General features: G+C 48.6%; 1 protein-coding gene across 7 annotated transcripts in view; it reads right to left on the minus strand.

The window, feature by feature from the left end:
* Positions 1–4598: 4598 nt before the first annotated feature.
* The window catches only part of RASSF2 (Ras association domain family member 2), a 40904-nt gene continuing 31498 nt past the window's right edge, over positions 4599–14004 (minus strand). For all 7 annotated transcript variants that reach the window (XM_055305648.1, XM_055305619.1, XM_055305678.1 and 4 more), the window contains 7 exons: positions 13386–13474; positions 12329–12489; positions 11433–11534; positions 10455–10506; positions 9860–9981; positions 8332–8429; positions 4599–6484 (listed from right to left, as the gene is read on the minus strand). In XM_055305648.1, coding sequence (XP_055161623.1) covers positions 6415–6484; positions 8332–8429; positions 9860–9981; positions 10455–10506; positions 11433–11534; positions 12329–12489; positions 13386–13474 — 694 coding nt within the window. In that variant the 3' untranslated portion in view covers positions 4599–6414. The remainder of the gene's footprint in view (positions 6485–8331; positions 8430–9859; positions 9982–10454; positions 10507–11432; positions 11535–12328; positions 12490–13385; positions 13475–14004) is intronic.

Raw genomic sequence — 14004 nt, forward strand, 5'->3', positions numbered from 1 at the left:
ATAAATAAATAAATAAATATTTAAAAAGAAAATATCCATATTGTATTTGGCCTTTCACCAAAACACGTGTTTAGATTTCAGTTCTATCATAAAATTTAAACTTAAGTTCCAACTTAAATGGTTTTATCTTGAGATCAAAACTTGAGCTGAGATCATGAGTTGACCGCTTAACCAACTGAGCTACTCAGGCATCCCTTAAATCATAAGTAATCATTTTTATTTTGCATAGTTTTAAAATGAAAAGAGCAATGTCGATTTTATCCCAGTTCAATTTTCATTAGGTTTGCTTGCATCTAAGCATCTTAGCAAAACCTATTCAAATGTATTCAAAACTTCACAGCTCTGTCTTATGCTCACGGCAAACTCCATTCAGTCCTAGCTTCATTACCTAAAATAGACAAAACCAAATTATTTCATTAAATCTGTTTCCATAAAGAAAGCCAAGAACTGATGGCTCCTTGGGGAAAGGTTATTAGTATTTGCTGGGTAGTTTTCAGTACTCTTAACTCCTGTAAGGCTTACTGCCTAACTTGGGGTGTTGGGGGGGTACCACAGACAGACTGTTTATCTTTTGTCTTTGTCACTTACATGCACTGTCTGAACAGTACAAAAACCTCACTGCCTTGGAAGTGTTAACTGTCTGTTCGTCTGTTTCACCCAGCTTAGTTAATTCAGCAACTAAAAAGCTACTGCTCAGAGTGAAAATTCTAAATATAAAAAATCAAAGTAACACTTAAAGGGAGAGTTGATTCATCCAAATTCTTCTCTCTCCTTAATTTTTTAAAATGTTTTTTAAAGATTTTATTTATTATAGAAAGTATGAGCAGGGGAGGGGCAGAAGGAGATGGGAGAAAGAATCCCAAGCAGACTCTCTGCTGAGTACGGAGCTGGATCTGGAGCACAACACAGGGCTGATCCCAGGGCCCTGAGATCATGACCTGAGCCAAAATCAAGAGTTGGATGCTTAACCAACTGAGCCACCTGGGTGGGCACCCCTTTCTTTCTCTTTTAAAAGAAACATGTAAGTGTTGGGGCCAGGCGGGAAGAGAAACTCCTCAAGATGGCGGATACCCCAAATGGCTGAGGTTCCTGTCACCACCTCCACCTGGGACGCCAATGGACCAATGACCTGCTGACAGCTTGACGCAGACCCTTAGACCTCTCCTTTGGACTTACCCAACCGGACCCAATGCCCTTCAAACCCCAGAGGAGGAAGTCACCTTTGACTGGCCGAACTGCAATCCTTCCTTTGCATAGGGAGGGTCACTCTGACTGGTTGGATTGCAATCCTTCCTTTGCATATGAGCCGACCAATAGGAAACCGTTCTGCCTTACAACGTTATGTAAACCCCCCGCCACCTTGTCTTGGCGCGACTTCCCCGACTCACTCTTCCCCTCCGTGAGTCGTGGAACCTCGCCCGAGGGTGCCTGCAATAAAATCTGTTCTTGGACCCTCGCTTGCCTTGGCGGTCTCATTTCCATTTAGTTACCAAAAAACCTAACAGTAAGTATTATTTGAGGACATTGTTAAAAATCTTATCTTGTTTGTTAGCTTTTTTGAGAGGCCAAATTATGTTGGTCACTATTTATGCTCCTAGGAAGACAATTATCAATCATATATTCAAATGCTGTGAACCAACCATATAAACCCTCTGTGTTAGAGTTCTCCAGAAAAACAGAACCAACAGGACATGTACACATAGAGATTTATTTTGACTCATGCTATTGAGGGGTGACAAGTCCAAAATCTGCAGGGTGGGCTGACTGTCTGGAGACCAAGGAAGAGCTAGTGTTGCAGCTCAAGTCCAAAGGCAATCTGGAGACAGAATTCTCTCCTTCAGGAGAGGTACTATTTTTCCTGTAAGGCCTTCAACTGACTGGATGAGGCCCACCCACATTATGAAAGGTGATCTGCTTTATTCAAAGTCTACTGATGTAAACCTTAACCTCATCTAAAAAACACCTTCACTGCAACACCTAGACTAGTGTTTGACCAATTATCTGGGCACCATGGCCTAGCCAAGTTGACGCAGAATTAATCATCACACTGGCCTCTCACATAGGGTAGAATTTGGGCCTTTGTCTGAGGTTTTACATTTGGCAACCCAAGGGAAGCTGCCTCCAACAGAGGCAAGCCCAGGTCCTCACATCCCTACAAGGTGGCTTGGCCATTTTAGAGATGGGCAAACCAAGTCCTAGCAAACATTTCCACAAACTGGCCACAGGATCCAAACAGGCCTGGGGTAGAGTCAGGACAAAATCCAGTCTCATCAAATGGTAGTTCCCAGCTCTTTCCACCACAACTCTTGGCTCCAGCAGGACCTGAACTCAAGACTCATAGGGGACATTCTCATTGCACTCCCTGTTTGGAATCTTATAGCCAAGTCTGAGCCCATTCAAACCATAAACTCTGAGGGAAGAAAGTCAACTCATTTCCTGGATTTGCCTTCACATTCCCATTCCCAGCGCTCCCACAAGGCAGGGCTCCCCACGTGGCACCCACACATGGACCTTTCCACAGAGGGACTTCTCTTTGAAAAGTGCTTTATTTCAACAAGATCTAAGTTAGGTGCATTAAAACATATCAAAATGTTACAGACATTTATGGCTCCCTACTGGGGCCTTGTCAAATTACGTTATGATACCCAGATGCAACAGTTTGTAAGTTCAGAACCAAACACTGAACCAGGTCAAGTACCATGGATGAAGGCAAGTTATGGTTGAAAAAAGAACACTTCACGAACGTAACACAAGTGGGAAAACCTTGAAGAAATACTAGCAGGAACACACCAGAAGCCATCAGCCTGGGAAGAGGTCTGCAATCCGCTGGGAAGACTCCAAGGGCAAACTGAGATTTGTCCACATCTTGTGCTTGGTTCAAACCAGGGGGTGCTGTAACCTCCTGAGACAGGGTAAATGCTTATCAGTTCCGCCTGCAAGAAGGGGCGCCACATTCATTTGTATCTCTACCTCTTTCTCGGAGATCATTTCTCATCTCATCTGACTCCAGCAAGACTTCATATAAAACAACTTAAGTAGCAACTCAAACACGTGTGCTGCTGCCTCAAGGATGCTGGAGACTTCCTCTACTTATTATTTTAGCCCCCGCATCATGGTTTGGCCACGAGACCCTAAAAATCCCTTGTTCATCTAAAATTTCTCTCTTGGCCTATCTATGGCACCATATTCTCCATGCTATGGAGCTTGGCCTTTTTTTTTTTTCTTGGATGAGAGCTTCTCTTAAGAGAGTCTCTTGCTCTTCTGGGACCCATTGCTCCTGACACTCTGAAACAACCACCCTCACCCTGCAGAAAAGAATTCGTGCCAAGGTGTTTTGCATTTGGGAACAGATTTGTGCTTGTCATTATATTTCAAAATCTTATCTACAATGGTGATAAAATGGCTTTATCTGGGGATCTCCAGGAGAGAGTATTGTTTTCTTTCTGGTAGGGAGGAGGGAAGAGTGCAGATATTTCTCCTTGAAGTCTCAGCCCAAAGCCTCAGTTTCTGGTCCCAGCATTTTTCCCACAGGTGGGTGGCTAATCTGAGCTCCTTTCTCCCCAACCTCATTTGAGGAATTCAATTCCAGCAGCCTGGACCCCAGGACACACATTCCTCTTCAGCCTGCTCTGGCAAGCCTGAAGTCTGTGCTTCTACTCCCTTTGCAAGACAGCCCCCCCCCCCCACCGCCCCCCGCCCCGGTCTTTAACTCATCACCTGCCCACTCATGTGATCACCGAGAATGTGACCTTGTGCTTAATTCCACCATCACCTGGGGGAACAGACCCCCTTCCCAGCCAGATGGACTCAGGCTTTTCCTTCATTTGATCACCTTGTAACACAAGCCCCTAGAAAAAGAAAGCCAGATGTGGCTCTACTGCTTTTTCACAAGTTAGGAAAATAACCCCATAAATTGGCCTTTTGTTCTTCACACAATTTCAGGTTCATCGCACGAAATTACATAAACCCACATAAATCAGTGGAGGAATTCAAAGCTGCCAAGCCATGTGATACCAGTGAGAAAATCCGGCTCCACACCGGGGAGAAGAGTCTCTGTTTCAGCCACTGCTATTTCAAAGGACCTTTCCAAAATTCCTGATCCGGTTATTAGGACGTGAGAAACGATCTCTAAACAGGGTGAGCCACAATGGGAAAGTCCGGCCCGCGTGAAGTGGAATGTATCCTGTCAGATGCGGTTTCCCCTGACTTCTACCCTGACCCCCCACCCCCACCCCCATCTTTAAAAAGCCAGGTCTGCCTTGGAAAGGGCTCTGGCAAACCTGACGTTTTGCAACATTTCCACATTTAACCTCTCATAGTGCTAGTGCAAATCAAAGAGAACTTTTATAAACCAGAAATAGCTGTTCGACAAAAGTTAGCGGTTAGCACATTTGCTTTGTGGAAATGTTTCTGCCTCACCCACCAAGGAGAACCACTGGTGCCAATGCAGGCTTGGAACAGTCAAAATAAAAAGTAGCTGGAAGAGAAGTTTCTTAAGCCATTTTCTCAAATGCAAAACTCAGGAAGTGTGTTTGCATTCACAAACCGGAGCTCTCTCTCCCATCTGTAACAAAGGAAGCCTCTAGCCGCCCCCCACCCCCACCCCAGCCCCCCGGGGTTTTCTCTGCGTGTTGCAGAGCCCTACCAAGGTGTAAGATTGAGACCAGGGCCTCCGGATTTCCAGGCCACGCCCCACAGGGCTGGTGGTGCTGTCCCCAAAGAGGCTGCCTTGCTAAGAGACCCCCGGCAAAATGCCAGGTGGCAGCATGCCATCTTTTGGAAAGTCAACAATAAGATCACAGCTGTGAGCCATCTAAAGAGGCCAGGGAAGCCACAGAGGAGAGCAGAAGTCGGGACGACAGGAACGGCTCTGCGGCAAACATCCACCTTCCTTGCACTCCTTCCGCCAACTGCCCAGCTCCCCAAACCTTTCTTGGAGAGGAAGTGAAGAGATGGGGAGACCCCACCCCAACAAGGCTGAGACACCTGCTGTTAGGAGCTCCCAGCTTTGCTTGGTTTATCTCCACAGCCAGGCCCTCTTCGAAGTCTGTCAGCCACACCGGTGCCTAGCTACCCAGCAGTCTTCCTGATGGGAGCCACAGGGGCCAGACTGCCCCCCCTTCCCCCCATTGGGGTCTGTTCTAAAGATCACCCAGGTGGCTGCCCAGAGAAGCGGAAAGAGAAGCTCCACCCTCCCTATGCACCATTACAGGGCAACCCGAAGAGGTTCCCTGAGCCCCAAGCTCGGTCAGTAGCAAGGTCCTCATGCTTGGAGTCTGTCTCCAGGCACAGGGCAAGGGCAACTTGCAAGAATCTCATGGCTGGAAAGAATAAAGCCTTGACTTCAAACACATGGCCTCAGATCCAAGTGCAGGGAGACCCTTGATGATGAAAAATGGGCTGGCTTCCCAAGATTTGTCATTTCTGCAAGGAACCTCTACGGGTCCCTAAAGATGGAAACTCTGGCCACCACCCCAGGACAAGGCCAGGCCTGGGCCACCAGTTGACCAGGAATAAACCGGTGAGACCCTTCCTTCAACTCAAGGAGGCACCAAAGAGTTGGGGTTGGCTTCCATGGCCTGGGGTTGGCAGGCTGAGCAAAGCAGCAAGCTCCTCCCCGCTCTCCTGGAGGTGGCCATGGAGGTGAGGACAGAGGCAGAATCCACGTGGATCATCATATACGTCTTTGTTATTTAAAACAATCAAAGTTTCCAGTGTAAAAACTTGTGGGCTTATTGCATCTACCCCACAGACGATTTATCTTCCTCTTTCCACCGGACCTCCCCCAAGGGGGTCTATTTCTATGGGACTGCTATTTCATTAATTTCCAATCCCCAAGCCCTCTGCATGTACAGGGGAGTCTCTACCAATACATAAATACCCCAAATGGTGAGCTTGCTGAGACCCCTTCCCTTCTGAACATGTGTGGCCACTCCCGGGTACTTGAGAGAAGAAATCATTTCTCCAACTTCAGCCCCTCAGATTGGCGACTCCCCCATGCTCCTGCCCCCGAGCAGCACACCTGCAAGCCCCGGGGAGCTTGTGCTGGTTGTCTGGAATTCCATTCCATGTGAATCTCAGGTAGGCACGTGGATATGTACCATGTGTGCACACACGCTTACATGTGCACACGTGTGCTCATGTGCATACACACACACATACACACACATTTTCAGTCCTTATAACAAAATTCAAAAGTCCTGTGAGTGAAAGAAAGGAATGGAGCTGGGGATCCAAGGATGGGGAGTTGTCTGCTGGCTTCGCCAGCCGCTCTGGGCAACAGATGGTAGCTCGGCGGGAGCTGGTGAGGTCTGTATCTACACGTTTCCGTGGAAGGAAGGTACCCAGCTTCCTGTGCGTCTGCTCGTGTCAGCGGCGGCCCCCGTGGCATCTGGATCCCCTCCCTTGTGTGGTTCAGATGGTTGCTGGGGTCTCGGCCATCTCCTCCAGCCTCTGCCGGATCATCAGCCGGAGCACGGTGTACCTGGGGACAGACACAGCTGCGGAGGGCAGCAGGGACCAACACACACCCCCACCGCCTGGGTCCCAGGGGCAGCCTGTCGGTCCCTTTGCTTCTATCACCGGCCCAGCCATCAGCCACTTTGTGGCTTGTGTTCATTTCCACACCCCGATGAGGGGAACTGAACAGACCAAATCCAAACCAGGCGATTTGACTATTGCTAGAAATTCTGGCAAAAAAAGGATGGGAGGGCGAAAGAGCAGCACCAACAGGAAGGGTTCCGAGTGCTCACTCTGCCCAAGGCACCACCACAGTAGCACGGGGCCTTCACCTGCGCTGGACCATCTGACATGGCCATCATTTGACCATTCTGAGGGGCCTACAAGAACGGCAGCTTCATATACTTCAAGCTAATACCAGTCCCTGCAGTTTTTACAGAACAGGCCAGAGCGACTACCAGGCATGGGGATCCACGGCTTGATGCGAGTGGGTCCCCACCCCTTCCCTGAACTGAGGGAGTGCAGATGTTGGGTGCCTCCGTGCAGGGCTAACGAGGACATTCCTCATGCCCAGGGCTTTGCCCGGCACGGCAAAAGCTGTCTTTAAAGTTTGGCATGGGGCAGCCTGGGTGGCTCAGTGGTTTAGCGCCGCCTTCAGCCCAGAGCATGATCCTGGAGACCCCGGATCAAGTCTCACGTCAGGCTCCCTGCAGGGAGCCTGCTTCTCCCTCTGCCTGTGTCTCTGCCTCTCTCTCTGTGTGTCTCTCATGAATAATAATAAATAAATAAATAAATAAATAAATAAATCTTTAAAAAATAAAAAATAAAGTTTGGCATGTAGCAAGCATTCAGAAAACGCTAACTGCTTTCCTACAAGCTTGATAGGGCAAATATAGCATTGGCGCTATTCTCCGGTGGCAGAAATTAATCGTTTGTACCGCCACAGCCATGAAAAGCAGTCCACTTTGTGACTAAACGTGGCAAAAAAAAAAAAAATCCTTCCCAGAGAAATGGGGTGAAATAGGTGAAGGGGATTAAGAGGTGCAAACTTCCAGTTGTAAATAAAAAGTCACAGGGATGAAAAGTAGAGCATAGGGAATACAGTCAAAAAATTGTAATCACATTGTAAGGTGACAGATGGGGACTATGCTTATCATGGCGAGCACTGAATAATGTATAGAACTGTTGGATCGCTGTGCCAGACGCCTGAAACAAATATAACACAGTATGTTGACTATACTTCAATCATAATTTTTTTTTAAAATCCTCCGCAGAGAGACACTTTCCTGGACTTTTCAAGCCAAATGTAATTCCCAGAAGAGAAATGTTAAGAAGGGAGAAGGGTAGGAGGAAAGGATTCCAGAGATAGGTTGCTTTGACTACTTTCCACTGCCAAGACAACCTTCCTGAAATCCCTGGAACACTTCACATCCCATATCAAAGTGAGAAGCTGACACAAGAAGCAGAGACCGGAGTGCCTGGGTGGCTCAGACGGTTAAGTGTCTGCCTTTGGCTCAGGTCATGATCCCAGAGGCCTGAGATGAGCCCCACGTTCAGCTCCCTGCTCAGCAGGGAGCCTGATTCTCCCTCTCCTTCTGCCAGCTGCTCCCCCTGCTTGTTCTCTCACTCTCTATCAAATAAATAAAATCTTAAAAAAAAAGAAGAAGAAGAAGAAGCAAAGAAACCAACACCCTTCAGCTTTGTGTCCCCATCTGAGATCTAAATTTGTCATGGGAAGGCCCTGGAAGAAGGACCACAGGACCCAGGCCCACACACAACCACTCAGCACATCCCTACAAGGCACCCGAACAAAGAGCCAGCTCACTGAGGCCCTGGCAGGACCCCAACCAGTTGCCCTGGGGCCACACATACTTGCGCATCAGCTTCTTGACTTCCCGATCTTCTTCCTCTTGGAGCTTCTGAATAAAGCTTTTAAGGACAGGCATCTCGAACTTTATGTACTGGGCCACCTGGAGAGGAAGAAGTGAGTCTGGGGTGCATGCACGCCCCTTCCCAACCTTATTCCAATTCCTTTTGGTGTCTCTCTCGCGAAAGGCACCAAGGCACAGGACACCTGATTTTTGCACTGATCCAGGATTTCTTTAAAGGCAGTAGCCAAGCCTCATTCTTCTCAAGGCTGCAGTCACTCCCTATACATGACACATATCTCCGAACTTCTCATTTCTTGTCCCGTATATCCAATGCACAACAAGGTGATACCAAAAAGGGAAAAGCACTTTCTCTTGAGGCAGTGATGCAGAGGAAGACCCAAACCCACAATATTCAATAAACTTCTCTGTTCTCCCCTAAGAGGATTCAGGGAAGCATGGCTCAGGATGATGGCTTACATCTAGAGTCTCAAGTGTGCATCCAAATGGGAACTTAACTTGGGAGAGGCTGTGGGGGTGAGGGTGGCCCCTAAGTGAGCTGAAGTTAAACAGCCCTCCCTCCTCCTACACAAGAATCCCCACCCTACTCTATCAACTCTTTTCCATGGGAAAGCCTATTAATATTAACCTTCTATGTGACGTGTGACTTGCTTTGGTCAATGGAATGTGCGTGGACATGACATAAGGTACATTTGAGTGGAAGTTTCAGATGAGTTTACAAGGTTTGGCCTGGCTTCTTGCACTCCAGCCAACTGCCATGGGAAGTATACCCTAGGGAGCCACTACCCCTTAGGCCTGGGTCTCTGAATAAGAGACATGCAACACATACCTGAACTCAACCCACAGCCTAGAGCCAAGCTGGGGCTACCAGCCTGCAGCATCCAAAGCAAGAAAGTAAATGTTTGCTGTTGCAAGCAGCTAAGATTTGGGGATGTTTGTTACTATAGCAAGAGCTGGCTAATACATAACATCAGGCAAAATTATTGCAAACAACTTGACATTGCTAGGAGACAATTGCAGAAACTTGTTAGCCCTCTTACAGGACTCTAGAAAGATGGAGGAAGATTGACTATTTCTATGTAAACCATCTGGAGGCTGAGCATTCCTCCAACCACCTCCCTAGGTCATACCCTCAGTCTAGTCTCCGTATCACTCTCCCTGCTTCCTAGCCATTCTTCCTTCAAGCAAACCTGGTATTGCAGAATGGCAGCAAAATGGGGGCATGGCCCTTGGCCAGAAAGTCAAACTATGTGATGCCTGGGTGGCTCAGTGGTTGAGCGTCTGTCTTTGGCTCAGGTGGTGATCCCAGGGTCCTGAGATTGAGTCTCACATCAGGCTCCCTACAGGGAGCCTGCTCATCCCTCTGCCTGTGTCTCTGCCTCTCTCTGTGTGTTTCTCATGAATAAATGAATAAAAGCTTAAAAAAAAAAAAGTCAACCTATACCCTCATTGCAGGTAACCCAACCAAATCACCGCCTTCCTGAGGAGAGACCAACCAAAAGGGGACTCACGTCATAGGTGACTTCCTCCACCTGGTCCTTCTCCATAAGAAACACTTTGGAGACCTGCTCACATGGTCCCTGGAGGATTCGGGCAACCAGAGGGTAATCGGTGTTCTTCAGCTTCTGTTTCTCTGAAACCACACACAGCCAGAACAGCCCTGAGTTTGGCCTGAGGCCTTGCTCACCACTAGTAGTGGCCCACTCAGGGCCCCATATGGCCCAGACACCTTAGAAGATGCGGCCAGGTAAGTCAGGAGACTCAACTGTGAATGGTCAATTCCTGTTCAAAGTAACTGTTCCCTCCCCACTCTCCCTGACAAAACTACCAGGCCCCAAACCCATTGGAAGATGCTGCATCAGAGGAATTGGTTTTATCTTCCTCTTGAGAAAATCTGGTTCCCTTTTAAATAAGCAGTTAGGTTTTAGGCCACATCGGGCATTCCCCAGTGGACTCAGCCAATGATCCCACCAGCCTCAGAGGCAAACAACATTTGGAAGTTTCCAAAAGCCAAACAACAAGCAAGTGAGGCAGAGGTATTGTTTTCCAACTTGCTGTTTGGAGTAAAGTACAAATTGTCAGGTACACTGTGTTTTTCAGACTTACCACCGCTGGTATGCACCACATACAAAGCAAACTCCTCTGCGGAATTCTCGATCTGAATCAGAAACGAGAGATATTGAAGAAAGCACATATTTACACAGCCCATCTGTAAGCCACTCCTTCTTGAACATGCAAAGCTAAATGGATTTTGGGCACTTCTCAGCGGGAGCTCTTTCCAGCTCTCAGAAGTGATGGGAGGGAGGGGGCAGACAGGTAATGTTATCAATAATGGTTGATAAGAAGAACTAACATTTCTTGCACCCTGCAGAGCACCATGCTACACACTTTGCACATGTTAATATAGCTCATGCTCCCGACAGCCCCTGAACAGGGTCCCACTAATCCTTGTTTTACAGAAGATGACACAGAGGCACAGAGAGCTTCAGTAGCTCGCTCAGCTCATCCAATCAGCAGGTGAGGGGTGGGGATTTGAACCCAGAGCCCATGACCGTAGGCCACTAGGTGGCACTGGCCTCAGTGATAAATAGGAGTCTTGTCTCCAAAAGATTTCTGATTAAAGGGACTGTGGAAAACACACAGAGTAATGGGACTTTATTTTATTTTATTTTATTTTTTTAGTAATGGGACTTTAAAAATACTCATGCACTAAAACTTGCACATGTGTTGAAGTTCATTTTTCAGAGTAGGCTCCCCAAAGATGTTTCAGTAATCAGCCTATGCTCAGCGTCCCAAACCAGTCACAAGCCTGGGGGTCTGAGGTCCAGTGCTTCTCAGAATTCAGTGGTACCCAGATCCCCTGCTAGCTACTGAACCCCTGAGACCTTCGAGCTTCAGATTTAGAAGGTCTGACTCTGGGCTAGGGCCTGAGAAGCTGCTTTGCTAACTGGCTCCCATGGGATGCTGATGCCATGGGGTCTGCAGAACCCAAGTCCCTACCCAGGGCCCCCCTTACTGCACATTCTCCACAATCCCCCTTTCCACCTTGGGGACACCCCAGGCCAGCCAGCAGAAGGAACTTGCCTTAAATTTATTGAGGAGCAGCTTCAGGACCTGTGGGGTAGTCATGGTGCTGTTGATGCGGACGTTGGTGACAGAGCCATAGGCTGGCGTGAACACGGATGTCTGTCAATAGAGGGGTCCCACTCAGGGTGGCAGTAGCGACAAGACCTAGGCACTAAAACCCAGGTGTCCCAGCCCCGTAACCTGGGGTAAAGGGCATAGTGACAATGGCACTCACCCCGTGCACCCTGACAGCCTGCCCAACAGTGAGCTTTGATGTCAGTAAGGCAGGCAGCCCTGGGCTTTTCTTAACTCAGGAACTCCCAGTGGGAGGCTGGTGGTCCGAGCTTGGGCAGGGAGGGGGGGGGGTGGAGGGGGAGGAGTCGAACCAGGAAGGAAGGAGGCCCTCTCTCCACACAGAATACACAAAAGGCCCCTTCCACTATGACTTCAACACAAGGTCTCAGACCACTCTCCCATGATGCACTTACTCCTGAGGCTGGATTTAGACCAGGCACTGGGAAGGAAAGAGCAACAGCTGGCTTTGGGTGAGGCAGGTAGTACATGGACACCCCCTGATTTGAGTCCTTCAGCTCTGTTTCAGGGGTAGCCCTTAGCTCACAGAAAATGAGACCACACAGCAGCCGAGATGCACATAGGAAGAGGGTAATGTGTGGATTTTCCAAGGAGGGGGGACAGCTCTGATGTTTGTGAGGTCATCTCACGCACCACCCTAAGGGGGCTCCTGATCTGGGGTCACTCATCCCTCACAGAGCCTGAAGCCCACCCATGACCCAAAGACAGAATGGCAAACACTTGGCTTCCCACATGTCTGTAGCTTTGACGTAACAGCTGCCCAAGAAGAAGCCTTATTCCCTTGGGGCTACCCCTGGCCCCCCGTCCCTCATCCTCTCTACCTTGTGGTTGTAGAAATGGCCATTGATGGAGAAGCGGTGGCGTCTGATTCGCCTTTGGTCACTGGGTGTCCTCACGTTGCCACGGCGACGCACCCCAACATCGCTGCGTGTGCGCATCAGCTGTGGGGTGTCTTCCTGCAGGGGCTTCAGGCCCCTGGAGTCTAAGAAGAAAGGGGAAGATGAGCTCTGTCTGCCTGAACTGGGAATGTGGCAGTTTGCACGCAGTACCCTCTTTATGGCCAGTGCTACAGTACCCGCCATAAAAACAGTATTTCCTGCTGGGAGAAAACATGTGGTATGGTTTACTGAGAAGCAACAGAGCAGAGACTTCAGAGCCAGATTCCCAGGGCCCAATCCCAGCTCCACCATCACCATGTTTCACTAACCCTTCTAATGTCTCAGTTCTCTCATCTATAAAATGGGCATAATTTAAAATAGGCATAATAACAGCACCCCCAGCAGGGAACTGTTGTGAAGGTTTACTGAATTAATTCACGCAAAGCATTTAGAATAGCGCTTGGCACAGGATAAGCATCACATAAGATTTGCAAAATACTGCAGACTGACAGCAAAATTACAAATGCACATTGCCTCAGGCCCAGAAATTCCACTTGAAAGAATCCTATGGACACTGACAAATGTGTGAAATGACACGTGTCCAGAGCCACTAACAGCAACCTGGTTTGTCACAGCAAAAGGCTGAAATGACTCCAACGTCCATCAGTAAGGAGCGAGTCAACTAACAGAAATGGAGATGTGCAAAATGCTACCGCTTATGCAGAAAGGGGAGGAGAAGAAACGACCTCCAACCATAAAGGTATGTTGCTGTGTATTTGCTTGTATCTGTATAGAATATCTTGGAAAGAATTCCTTCAAGCTTTTTCTAGGGAGGGAACCACTATGGTGGGTAGAGGAAAAGTGAGAACTTTCTATTGTTTCTTTGAATAGCCTTTGAATCTTGAACCATTGAATTTTATGTATTCAATTTACAACATCTATATCACATCAGGCTTCATATAGGTGAGCCCAAAGCAGGAGCTCTTCCCACCACACGTACCTGTGGGGCTCGATGTCTGTTCACTCTCGGGCGGGGCATCCACTTCTGAGATCTGAATGTTGGGCATGGTAAGGGGCTTCAGGATGGTGCTGGGGAGACAGGAAACCACAGGGAGGCTGCTCAGCTCCTGCAGGGGAACACTCCCCCTCCTGCAAGCGGAGCACTTTACCTGTGCCGGGCTGTGCCAGGATGGGGACCAGCTCACACCCATGTGGGCGGCCTGTACAGACTGTCGCACGAGGCTGGCCCCGCTCCATGGCTGAGCACTGGATGGGGAGGGGGTATTTTGGAGGAGAAGAGGCTCACTCCCAGCCTCTGCAGCAACACAAGCACCCAATTCATCAAGCCCAGGATGGAGAACGCCGCAGAACAAAATCCGTGTGTTGTCTGCACTGAGTTTCTAAGCACGTACAGGTTCTATAGCTTATTTGGAAAAACCCTGATAATGGGCATTTGTTTCTCTAGGCAAGATTCCAGTTCAGATCCTTTTCTCTCGGAGGAGTAATTCAGGGATTGCTTCTGGCATTTAAAGGGAATGGAAGTAATAGGTTGGCTGCCACGAGGGTCAGGGTAGCATGGGAAGGGCCACTGATGATAACGTTCTTGGGGTTGCCAGATG

The sequence above is a fragment of the Nyctereutes procyonoides genome, unplaced genomic scaffold, assembly GCF_905146905.1.
Source record: "Nyctereutes procyonoides isolate TBG_1078 unplaced genomic scaffold, NYPRO_anot_genome, whole genome shotgun sequence".
In the NCBI taxonomy this organism is placed as follows: Eukaryota; Metazoa; Chordata; class Mammalia; order Carnivora; family Canidae; genus Nyctereutes; species Nyctereutes procyonoides.